General features: G+C 38.7%; 1 protein-coding gene across 1 annotated transcript in view; it reads right to left on the bottom strand.

Annotated features, from left to right (window-relative positions):
* Ipk1 (Inositol phosphate kinase 1) overlaps positions 1 to 12,702 on the bottom strand; it is a 61,219-nt gene that overhangs the window by 10,739 nt on the left and 37,778 nt on the right. Inside the window, exon 3 of the mRNA XM_018457210.1 lies at positions 4,128 to 4,332. Coding sequence (XP_018312712.1) covers positions 4,128 to 4,332 — 205 coding nt within the window. The remainder of the gene's footprint in view (positions 1 to 4,127; positions 4,333 to 12,702) is intronic.

Here is a 12,702-nt window from a genome sequence, read left to right as displayed (position 1 = left end):
TTAGTCAATATTCAGTTACACGTTAGTGTCTAGTCCCGAAAAGTGACGTCTACAATGAGATTTTAGAAACGTAAAATTTTAGCTTTAAGCCTTATGTAAGAAATTAACAATCGTAGTCAATTATTCTCTTCATATTCGACCGTAATTATAAATTAACCAATATTTTACGGCTTAAAGCTTACTACACTTATCGTGTTTCGAGATTTACACTACGTTAAAATCAACATTTTACCATTTTAAAGAGGAATTAATTGTTAATATTTCAAAATAGTCTCATAAAGATAGCTCGGGTGATCGACAGATCCCGATAAGGCGCAGAGTGACGACTGCATGCCCGAAGCGATTTCAAACTGAAAGAGAAAAGGGAAGTAGTTTTACCGAACGAAATTACCGCACGTTGCATACAATGGGCGGATCTTCTTCTCGCCGATAGCGGATGATAAACGTGGCTACATTATTCAAAAATAAATCCCCGCGCGCGATCGTGTAGTCGCGATCTTGCACTTTCATTGTGTGCGCGTGTAATAAATGTTCTCGAACAAAACGCATCCTTCTAGACTGAAGACCGGGGTTGAGGAAGTTAGAAAATCTTTGCAAGATAGAGGTGATAGTTTCCCCTTATCGAGCGAGTACGTAGGCGTTACTTCTCTATCGTGTCTTCGAATTAATTAACTTAATCATTTTATTATTGACGCCAGAACGCGAGGATTCCCTGGAATCTCTCGCTGTTTTTTAAAGTGCGTAGCACCGCTGTCGAAACAATCGCGAAATGTTGTACACGTGCTTCGATGATCTGTTTTTGACCTTTCACGCGAGAAAAAAAGCTGTAACGCGGGATGCATGCAAATATTACCAGTCCGCGCTGTACCGTCGTAAACAGAAAATATATCATCTTGTTTTATCTTCTCCTGACGGAACCTCCAACGCGTTAAATATCAAAGAAAAATCAAGCGTTGACATTTTATTCCGCTCTAAAAATATCATTTAAGAGCTTGTAAATCAAAGAAGAGTTGCACGTACTATATAATTCATTCGAAGAATCATATTGTCGCGACACGTGATAAACATTGTAGCGAGGGGGGGGGGGATCTATTTATCATAACTTAAAGAAATATGAGTGATATTACCGATTAGCTATATGAAAATAATTTCCGTTAGTTTCCGTAAAGTAAGCAAATGTAAAAAAAAGATTAAAAAATTAAAAGAGGCGTAGGGATTAACAGTTGCTTGCTATCACACGGCTTAATCTAGTTATTTAGATTGCAGGACGATCAGAAACTCTCTACCTATAAATATTTATTAACGGTGCTTCTTCCATTTAATTACTATAATACAATATAATCAGCATTCTTCTGATGTTATCTGTATAATATACGTGTCGGCTTTAATTCATCAACAAACTTTTACATCTTGTTAAAATAATTATCGCGGATTTTCCAACAATTGAGAACATTATCGAAGTCGAGATGAGACTCGTGCAGATCTCGTTACTACATCTCCCTTGTAGTTTCTTCTTGTAATAGTTTTTACTCTAATGTCTTTTTCTATAGTTTTAAAAATTACAAAATCCAATCCAGATCGGTTCAAACTTCAAACCCAGCTGTAGTCGAAAACGCTGTCTTCTCGAGTAACATCAGCAGGATGGAGACATATTTTTACAGACGTTCTATACTCGACGATGCAGCGACTATATATGCTAAGAAAGGAGTCATTCATGTCTCTCGTTAGAAGTATTATTTATCGTGTTTACACACGCACGTATGCACTCATATATACATTTTGGATCCTTCGTCGAGATCAGTGATCTCTCGGTCGAATTCGCGATACGTTATTGAGACCGATATTTAAATATCCTCACGTGCATCTTGACTTTTCCGAAGGTGTGATATCTCGGCAGACACCTCGGGGTCGTGGCCTTTTCGTAGGAGTGACTGATGGTACTTCTCGCTTGGAAACGTGCGAACGCGTCGCGACTAACGCGGCACGACGAGCGAGATGTGTTGGCACAACACGAGATCTTTTTCGTAAACTTAGAGCTACATATACAAGTGAAATTCCGCGTTAAATTAAGAAACATGATTCAAATGGCAGCAAGGGATTATGCGGGACACGTGTGTCTCAGGGACATAAAGAGGGATTTAAAAACGGATAACGGTGAAAAACGATAAAGCATAAAGCAACGACCATGGCATTCGGCGACCGTTTGCTTTAGCGTCCTCCTCTCGAGGACGCTTCTCATCGGGCGACGTCATCTTTTCGAGAGCGCACAGCTGCAGACGGAGAGTGTGGGTCGCAGACAGCCCGCAGAAGTCGCGTGTCGTAAATTTAGTCCGCCAAGGCGGACGCGGCGCACTTTATTTCCCAGCATGAACGAAAAGTGCCGCCAGTCGTTGCCGTGCCATGCTCGGAGCCCGAGGCCCGTGACATTTCGCTGAATTGTAAGTCAATTGTAAGAGAGTTTACTATCGAACGGCGCTCGGTGGGAAAGCTGCGTCCGTTGCTTCTCGAGAGCTCGCTTAATTAATTCTCGAGAAATGGAATGAATTGCGCTGATCGCTTCGTTCCGATACGACGGTAAATGTTATTAAATCACAAAAATTCGTGGGCAAATATATGGTCATGAGTAATAGAAACGATAGCATATCTTACTGCAGATCACTTAAGGGGAAGAAACCGTTTTCCGTATACTGTATTGAAAAAAATATTAAATTTTAATAAACATATTTGTCCGAATAGTTCTAAGTAAATATTTATACTAAATGTATATATTTATATAATATAATATATATATTTATTTATTTGATATCATTAATCATTAAATTGATTCAACTATTTTTTAGTACAGATTTATTTACTTACAGTAAATATTTACTTGGTACTATTCAAAGAAATATGTACTAAAATTTAGTAAATTTTTTTTCAATGTGAGTCTTTGCTTGGTTGCTTCGCAACGCAGCGAGACTTCAAGAGGAGCGCGTTCCATCGGATAGAAAGCCGTTACCGTCCGGATAAAATGTCAATGTAATTATCGTTGGATGACTATTAACGTCGAAAATATTGTCTAATTCTCCGCAATTTAATGTAACAGACTACGTCGCACGAGCGCGCGATAGCGATAGTTTTTACATCGACTGTAAAACGTTATTAAAATCTCGAGATTTTATATGCGAATAGAGAGACGTATGTCAATCAAACATCGTATTATCTTACCACAAGACTAAAAATATATATCGAAAAAAAGAAATCCTCGACAATCACTGTAACACGATCATCGTAACATCGCGAATAATATATTTTTGCTGTGCTTAATGACTGACGTGAATTCTGCAACAACGAGAATAACCGTGTTAGATACGCTTATTTGACTGAATGTGAAAAGTAACTGAATGTGCAAGTTAAAAAGTTGATTAAAATTGCCAAGCTTATCATAATGATTTATTCATTAGTATTCCAGATCGATCAATTAATTTGAATAGTCGAAGTGAACATTTATTTCTAGCTCTTTTTATAGACACTCCGTACATCTGTAATGTCTGTAATATCCGTAAACTCGATACGATCAATTGCATGGCATGAAAAAAAAGAACGAGAGTAAGGTGCAATCGGATGACCTCTTGTTCACAACATTACAGGGAAATCGATGAAATTTCAGCTTCAGGCTCCTCGCGTGCGCAAGAAACTCGGTGTGTCCCGGGAGGCTTCAGTTGCGGAAAGATCGTTATTCGGCCGGAGCGATCGAAAAATAAAGTGGCAGGTGTACGCCGACGAAGAATACTCAGCGACTTAATAAAAACGAGGAGATGGCACGAAACTAGTTACGATATTGGCAGCACCTGCTCGTATTTGTTTCCCAAGAAAGAACAGCACGATGCGTATAAATATTGAAAACTTACATTTTGCCGGAGAAAGTAATGTACAGGATGTTCGATAATTGGATACGTGCAAAATAATAATAAAACAAGACGCGTAAAATCGAAGGTAACGACTAATTACAACAAAGAATCAGAAAGAAACGGTTTAATTTTTCGCAGCCAATATATTTCATGGGAATCCCTGCATATTCTATGCAAAAACGAGGAGCGATAAAGAACGATGCGATATCTCTGACGTGTGGGAAAACAATTTACCTGGTCGGAGAGGGCGGACGGCATCCGACAATTTAGCTATATCGGCCGCATCGTAACGAACAATTTCGGGGATCTGCACGTAAGAGCCCAAAAAACAGGAAACCACGTTCCTGATGTACCCCACCTCTCGTTGCACGCGTGTTCTGCCGCCATCCGGTGAAACCTCGCCTGGTAACGACTTCCGGAATCGTATTACCGTGCGCTCCTGAAAGACAAAAAAATAAACCCAATAAAGCCAAACAACCGTATATTTCGAGAGAAACGCTTTATACAAACTCTTTTGACAAACGTCGAATGATAATGTCAATTCTAAATACACGCGTATAATATTGCATTTTTATATTTAATTCCGACATTCTTTATACGCGTGAACACAGCTAAGTGTGAAATTACAATTCCATTTAGATATAGAATCATACGTGGAGGGAAAATCACGTGAACGTATAAAAAGATTCAAGGTGGACGCACATTTACAGCTATTTTCCTTCCACCGATCGGAGGTCTCGGTCTGCCTGACGAACAAACGATCCCGCATTTTCTATGCGCCTGTATATAAGGTGGTTTACGTTATCACGAACAGATCAATGCCTCCCAACCTGGCGACAGCGCAGCCGGCGAGTATGTAGGTCGACTTTATGAAAAATTCTCGGGTTAAAGATAACGGCCGAGCCACTCTCGACCGTTGTTTCCAAGCACGCTCAACTTCGTCATTGCAGCTTTTATGAATACTCAATCGATGAACGAAGCCGAGGTTCTAGGACGCTCCAAAAATTTATTCGCTCGGATTTTCTAATTTTCACTTGATAACAAGTATTAACTCTCCGTGGTCCAACGTTTTTTTCACTGCTTTCCTAGTCCAACTGGGTCACTGGTGGCTGATTGTGTTTTTCAAAGGGTTTTTCGGCTATAAAAAAATTTGAAAAAATTCTGGTACACTCTTTAGACACTCAAGAATACGATTTTACAATGATATGACCTGAAACGTGTTCCACTTTTTTTATCCATGTCCGAACCTGAGGCAGAATAATTAAAAATTGAAAATTCGCCTGGATCTTTAAAGCCTCGGTTGAATCATGGAGGGTTAAGACGACGATAGCTCTCGATATTTGAGTAATAGTTTCTTTTTTAAGCTTTATTCGTTCTCTTTTCCATTATATATTTTCTCACACTCTAAAGTTGAGAGGAATACCGACAGTTCTAGGACATCATTCTTTAAACGATCCGAAACTGCTCAGATAGAACGCGTAAAGCAATTAACCTTTCGTTTGCAATAATATTTTTACTCCCTTAGCTAAGTTTTTTTATCGTTTCTTAGTAGACAAAGATGCCCCAAAGAGAAATAAAAAATCAATGTTGAAATATCGTAGCAAAGTCAGAAGTTTTATAAAATAGATATTTGAAATTATTTATCTGTAAAATTATACGTGGATATAATAATTAGTTTTTCTTTAATAGAAATAGAAAGTCAAAAAACGTAGAATGATACCTTTAATTTATATGTATACCTAACTCTCGTAAAATATTTTTTTATCTGAGAATTTCTGAAATTTCAGATCTCTTTTATCCGAATATGGATGAGAAAAACAAGATTATGAGCATTGAAGATTGCAATATAATCATAAAGTTTAAATAATAAACAATTAGATCTGTTTTCATAATATATGGTTACCTAAAGATTAATGATTACCATGAAATTCATGAATAAATTTCATTGATGAATCTCTTGGTAATCTTTAATTTTTAGATAACCACACATATTGTGGAAACAGATATTATTGTTAGTCTCGTAATACCTATATATTGATTTTTGCTACCCCATGCTCCAAAAGATTCCATATCTTTTTTGGAAAAGAATGATACTATTGCATTTTATAGGATATCCACTTCAAAACTGACTTGTACATTTCTGCGATTTCTAGTTTATTATTAATAAAATCCTTTATTAATTACAGGCTATCGCATTTTAATAAACGCATTTAAATATCTCAAAACTAGATAAGATATCAAGAGTTATTTTTTTTCAAGTTATATTCGAGGAAGATATATTATTCAAGTTGATTTCGAAGAAAATATATTTTAATTTTTAAAAAATTGATCTTGGATGAGAGCAAAAAGGTAAAATAAAGTTTAACTTCATTTTTAAATCATTAAAGCTTATGACTAAATCAATTAGCAAAAAATTAATAATTGGAAACACAACTGAAGCATAGAAAAATTATTTCTGATATAAAAATTAAAAAGCATATTACAAAAATAAATTTTGCAACAAATTGTTATAAACAAATTATTTCAAAATTTTGGACAAAAAATTTTCAGATTGCAGATAGAAGGTTAATAATGTAATAAATAATATCACTGATATTTTATATATTACGGCGTATTTTATATATTATTTTACAAGGCCTTTGACTGATTTGAATGCATCAATCTTTTATTTCAATTAAGTAGAAATGAGACAGATAAGAATAAATCAAATAAAAAAAATTCTATTTTCGGTCGAATCTTGGTGTTTAATAATTCACATATGTAGATTTACAAATACATCATTCAATTGTATAAATTGCGTGCCGATTCGGATTTGTCAGACTTGAAACGCAATAAACTGAAGCCAAAAATAACAAATCATAAATTACATTGATCGTCAATTTAATAATGATGCTAATAAACATCTTGAAACATTGCAAAAAAACTTTTTTTACAGTGTAAGTTTTACGCAAAAGTGGCGTCGAATCTCATTCGAGATTTCGAAAGGCAATTATTACTAACAACAATTTCGCATGGTTTGGACAAACAAGCGAATGTAACTGTTACTTAATAAGCGTAGCGCATTATATGCTACGATTTTCGGCAAGGCGGTCGACACGCTCGATTACGACAAATATCACAAATCATATCGAATTTGATAGTCTTACATGAAAAAACGAGTGATGACTAAGCATCGATTCGGCATCTTGCGCTCGTTTTTATTATTTTGATCTACGATCGCGTTTTAATTGCGATTTTAGATGAGTATCGAACCCGTGAAAATCCGATTTAGTCGCTTTCTTGAATGAATTGATCGCGTCACTTTGAATGATTTAACGTTGAAAATGATTGTTCATCGACTGAAGTCAGATCAATATTTCGTTTGGTGTCTCGCTGCGATTTTATAATCTTTTTCAAAGTATCGCAATAAATGGCGACGACATTAATTACCTGAGTGGATGCGCCAGTCTTCTATATGGGAAACTGACCATACTATTAACTGGACGACGTTTTGTCATGTAAAAAGACAGGAGATGAACGCCCGATTGGCCGTCAGCCCAATAATGACGTACGGTGAATGCTCGAGGCAGTTGCTACGCGTTCCACTTTGCTGACCGTTCGCCGCAATATTCGCGCAAACTATTGACGATTCGATTACAGTCGCGATTTCCAGAGATGAGCAACGTCAATTATTACAAAAAAAAAAGAAACAACGACGTAGATGCTTATATGTATGCATATAACATGACGTGATTTATTTAAACCCTTATTATTTCACAAACTATTGCTTAAAATAAAAATTTGTAAATAATTTCTTTACTTCAGTTTTTGGAAATTTTGTGTGTGTGTGTGTGTGTGTGTGTGTGTGTGTGTGTGTGTGTATACAAGCTCTTGAAAGAATAAAAATCATCCGTTTCTTCCGTCACTGACAGATTTACATTTCCAGGTTTACATAAACACATTTATATACACATATCTATAAATTTCAATTATTATAACAGCTTGATAGTTATCAGGAGATACCATGTTATTTTGTAGAACATGATGCAGTATAAAGATAAATATAAGTTGTAAAAATGATTGTCTCTTTCACAAATTTTTTATTAAAAATAGAAATTTTTAGAGGAATAATGGAGTATTGGAAAATCGAGAATTCAGGGACCGTTCAAAATTATCGGGCTATCCTTTTATCGAGTTTCAGTTTGTCGTTTAATAATATTTAACAAGTAACAGTCGTCGAAGCGAGAAAATATAAGGGAAACACGAAACGCTTTACGCTCATAAAAATCATAAATAATATACGTATTTAATTAACTTCAGTTGATAAAGGATCTTATTAACCTTATAGGCAACGCCATTAATGTATGACTACCAGGAAAGCGTGTTAAACAGAGCAACGCCTAAGCTTTTTAACATGCGCGCATAATACTGCATATTGCATGCGGCATTGTTTTATAACGACATTCACCATCATGATTTACACGCGTTCAACGTGTTGCGGATTCGTCGGTGTGAAAATACACAATAAAATTTGGAACGTTTAATTTCTCGCGCTTCTCGGCAAATCTCTCAAGAGTATGCGACCCGGCATGAACCACTAATCGATATATAGGCTAAGCCGGCTGACGTGGCTGCAAGTTTTTCATGCGTCACGTCTATTAATGCGGCTGTATATACCTGCCTGCGTGCGTCGCTTTTTTTGTCGACAAAAGTATCCCTACGCGAAGGATTTAAATACACACGATTATGACATGCCTATAAAAATATTAGATAAATCGAGTTAATATTTGAATTAAAATTCATTCAATAAAATTACATAAATTAAAATTATGAGATTGATAGTTAGACTTCGATTCGTTTTATAATGTAATTATTAAATACTGTTAATGTTGAAAATAAAATAAAATATTAAGAAATGATAACAAATTATACGTTTTATACGAGATAGATTTAAATGCAATATTAATTCGTGCAGTTTCAGTCTTTTGACAATAATTGACAATTTATTTTTACCGGTGATGGATTCACGACGCGCACGCGCTATAAAAAGATTGAATGGCAAACGATCCGTAACGCGAATTAAATTAATTACCTGCAGAACAACATCTCGACCGGGACGAAGCACAAAATGCTAATCGCTTCTACAGTTGCTTAAGCGAAATTAAATAGGAGATCAGGAGGCGCGTTTTCGACCTCGTTGAAACGCTCGACGTGACTATCGTTTACATTAAACCGCCTATAATATTTCTACGCGTGTTATAGTTTTTAGTAATTAATCTGCGTGCGAGTGACCCCAAAAATAACATTCATTCTTTTACGCAACGCAATGTGACCAAGTCGAATAGCTGTGCGTAAGTCCGATAAGGCGAACACGCCATACTATCGGGTCAAGCCTGTAAACAGTGTATCGTATTCGATACGCTCTCAATGCGCGGCTTTCAGCGCTTTCTGAGGATATACCCTTGTCAACTATCTCCCGTTGTGCAAACGCGGCACCGCACAAACACATCGTAAAAATGACGTAACTGCTGTCGCGAGAGTCCGGATTAGATGGGAACACGCGCATCGCTGGAGCGCACAGATGGAAAGCGCGTTCAAACATAGAAACAGAGCAGGAAATCGATATCGACGCCGATTCGTTTTGATTCAACCTAAGAGAAAGAGAGAGGGGGGAGAGAGAGGGGGGGAGAGAGAGAGAGAGAGAGAGAGAGAGACCGGATGCCCGCTCCGACGAACCGTGTCCAACGCGTACGATCTCATTAAATTCAACATGACCCGTTGCCGTCCGCTCGCGACAGATCGGATACGGGATCACACGGAGACCTCAACAACGCCGGAACGACGTTGCGCCTGCAGCTACATCGCATAATGCGCGCGAGAGCGTGTTAATTCCACGCCGAAAATGTCGCGCCGCGTTTCGTGGTTAAACGCGGGTATTATTGCCGATCCCGTTAACAACCTCCTCGTGAATAAATCGAAATTATATTCAGCGACCGCATCCCGACCGTTTCTAATTTTTCCAAACGATGGCGCGTTTAGCAGAGATGAGACGTTCGCGCGATTTCTCAGCCTGCGTAATTCTCGTGTGGAGCAACGACGTCGAAGAAGAGCACGGTAGAAGTATATAATAAAGATAGAATGACGATATTTTTTTTTATTATCGAGAAGGATACCGTTGCGTTCTAACGGAGAGGGTAAAAATTAATGATTAATTTTCGCCAAGCATTTCGTACCGTGAGCGTCCGGTGGACACATGGATAAGGGTCGACGACCCCCCTGGAACTCTCGAAAGAACCGCGGAAGCGTATTAATTACAAATTGCTCCGAAGCCATCCATCGATCGACACCGGACCATTCATCACCTGGCGATCGCCAGCACAGTTCTGAGTTCTGAGGCGCGCAGAGGATCGATCGGTCGGCTGGTCCCCACTTCAGTGCCCTCCTTTCTTCCACCACCCGCCCGAACATCCCCGCCGCGTCAACCGAGGGGTCAATGGCCAACGGTTAATGGTCCCTCTTTCTCTCTCTTTAACCTTGTCTCCCATAAGCCTCCCCCCCTCTCTCTCTCTCTCTTTTTCTCCCCCCCCATCCTCCTCTCTCTCTCCCTCTCTTTCTCGTATGAGAGGAGAGTCGCTTCGCGGTGGTTACTCGCTCCCTCTTCTACGTGTACACCCTCTTCTTCCCTTCATATCCTCTGCTCACTCCCACCCCTGAGTAATCCTCTTCCCTCCGGGTGCCTCCGGGTGAGCTGTAACACGTCCAATGGCGTGACGATCGCTGGTGCGGAGCCGTGTGCACGCGCATCAGGCCGCGATCTATGACTGATTAGGCAGAGATAGGCCGCGCGCAATTATCCGCACCTCGAAGAGTGAGGCGCGGGAAATGGCTCCGGACGATGAGCTGAACGTTATTACGAACGAACGGGAAGAATAAGGTTCGCGAGTGGAATTTTACACTCGATCGATACGTATATCGACCCCGATCACATCGCGACACTTGAATATCAAACAATGACTGAACCTTCGCTGTGTTGAAGTAAAAGAGATTGGACACCATACCATTTGGTCCGGCACATTTTTCAAGACCTGTTTAAGACAGAATGAGATAGTTGTATAAAAATATCCACGCGTCTCATTCTATCTTATGCATCTATCTCATTCTGTCTTAAACAGGTCCTGAAAAATATAACGGATCAATCAGAAGTTGTCTAAACGGCGTCCAATCTCTATCTGTCTTTATTCTTTCAAATGACAGAACAAAACTCGAATGGAATAATCCATCCATTTGTTTGATTCTATGTTGCTAATGGTGTGACGATAACAGCCGTATGCACGCAGCCGTATCGGACTGCAATTTCTGGCTGATTAGAGACCACGTTACGAAGGCACGACGATTGCGTACGCGATTGTGTGAACAGAAAACAGCGTTTCGCGAAACAAATACTGACTATAGCAACGCCAAGGTCCACGCTAGCAAACCAGGATATATCATTGTGCCGTGCATATAACCGCCAATGATACATCGCTATCGGCATGTACTTAGAAAATAGTGTAATTCCTGTGATCACGAAGAATCTAAGATAATCGAGATTACGATTCAACGAACGACGATGGTATCGTGCAAGAGGACGATCACGTTGGATCGAAGTCGCATATATCGCGTGATCATAAAGTTTTCGAAACTCGCGATATGTACAATGAAGAGTCGCGCTGATGAATGAGCCTTCGTAATGCCCTTGTTGAGACTGCAAAAGATAAAGCCTCGTCTAAATTTCAATTATATATATACATTCGCGCTTTGCGCGTCAAGTATTTTCACATGTAGTTCAACGAGAGATACACTAAGGGAGGGATCCTTCGCCATTACTGAGAAAACTGGTTGTACGTGTGGCACGTATACCGTGGTCGGTCTTATCGAGCAGAATGCTATCGCCAGGAAACCAGGTTACTAACATTGTGCTAGGTTGGGTTGGAAGAAAAACGAGTCGGGAGAGAAGAATTCAAACGCGGCGGACTCGTTAAAGCCGTCGTAAAGCCGTCGGTGTCGATAAACACGGCGCACGCAGAAAGATAACGAAACGTTCGTGAATATATCAACAGTATAACGACGTTTCGCTCCCGAGCAACTGTCGTCGTGGTTAAAAAAATTTAATTTACTCTCTGCCCGGTAACAATACGCTCGAGCGACGAGTCAGGATGACAGAACAAATCTTAAGAGCAGCTCTTCTTATGAGAATCACGAGAACCGATCCATACAGCACAGACTTTCAAGAGACGACCTAAGCTCGTCCAAAGGACGTTCCTATATCCTCTAAATATCCTAAGGATATTTCCAGGATATCTCTCGGATAAAGTGTGCTATATGGGCAGAGACCATCGATAGACATATCGACGAGTCTTCGAGTCGAAAGTCTTCGGGAATTGAAGGAAAATTTAAAAACGTGCATTGCACTTTCATTTATAAACGGTATCGGAATGCTAAACGTTCCGAAGTAGAGGAAAGTGAGTGAATGTGCGTACCTAAGGAAAATTTATTGTCCTGGAATGATTTTCCAAGTTCAAAGCGATATAAGTATGGAAATAGAAACTATAAACATTCTTCTACCATTCCTGATATCGAACAGATATTCATTCAATAAGGTTATATTTGGCAAAAAGGAAAAACGGAAAAGCGAAAAAATTTCTCGCGCATCGAGTAATTGTGCGCAAAGCAAAAGTCGTAGGAAATAAATGAATTATGGAATGTATTGACACAGAAATCAGAAAATATACATATTTATTATATTGCAATATAAATATATATTAAATATATTTTAAATATATATTATATA

The sequence above is a fragment of the Mycetomoellerius zeteki genome, unplaced genomic scaffold (assembly GCF_001594055.1).
Source record: "Mycetomoellerius zeteki isolate Tzet28-1 unplaced genomic scaffold, Tzet1.0 scaffold62, whole genome shotgun sequence".
Taxonomy (NCBI): Eukaryota; Metazoa; Arthropoda; class Insecta; order Hymenoptera; family Formicidae; genus Mycetomoellerius; species Mycetomoellerius zeteki.
Note: the sequence above shows the minus strand (reverse complement) of the source record. Positions and strands in the feature narration are given on the sequence as shown.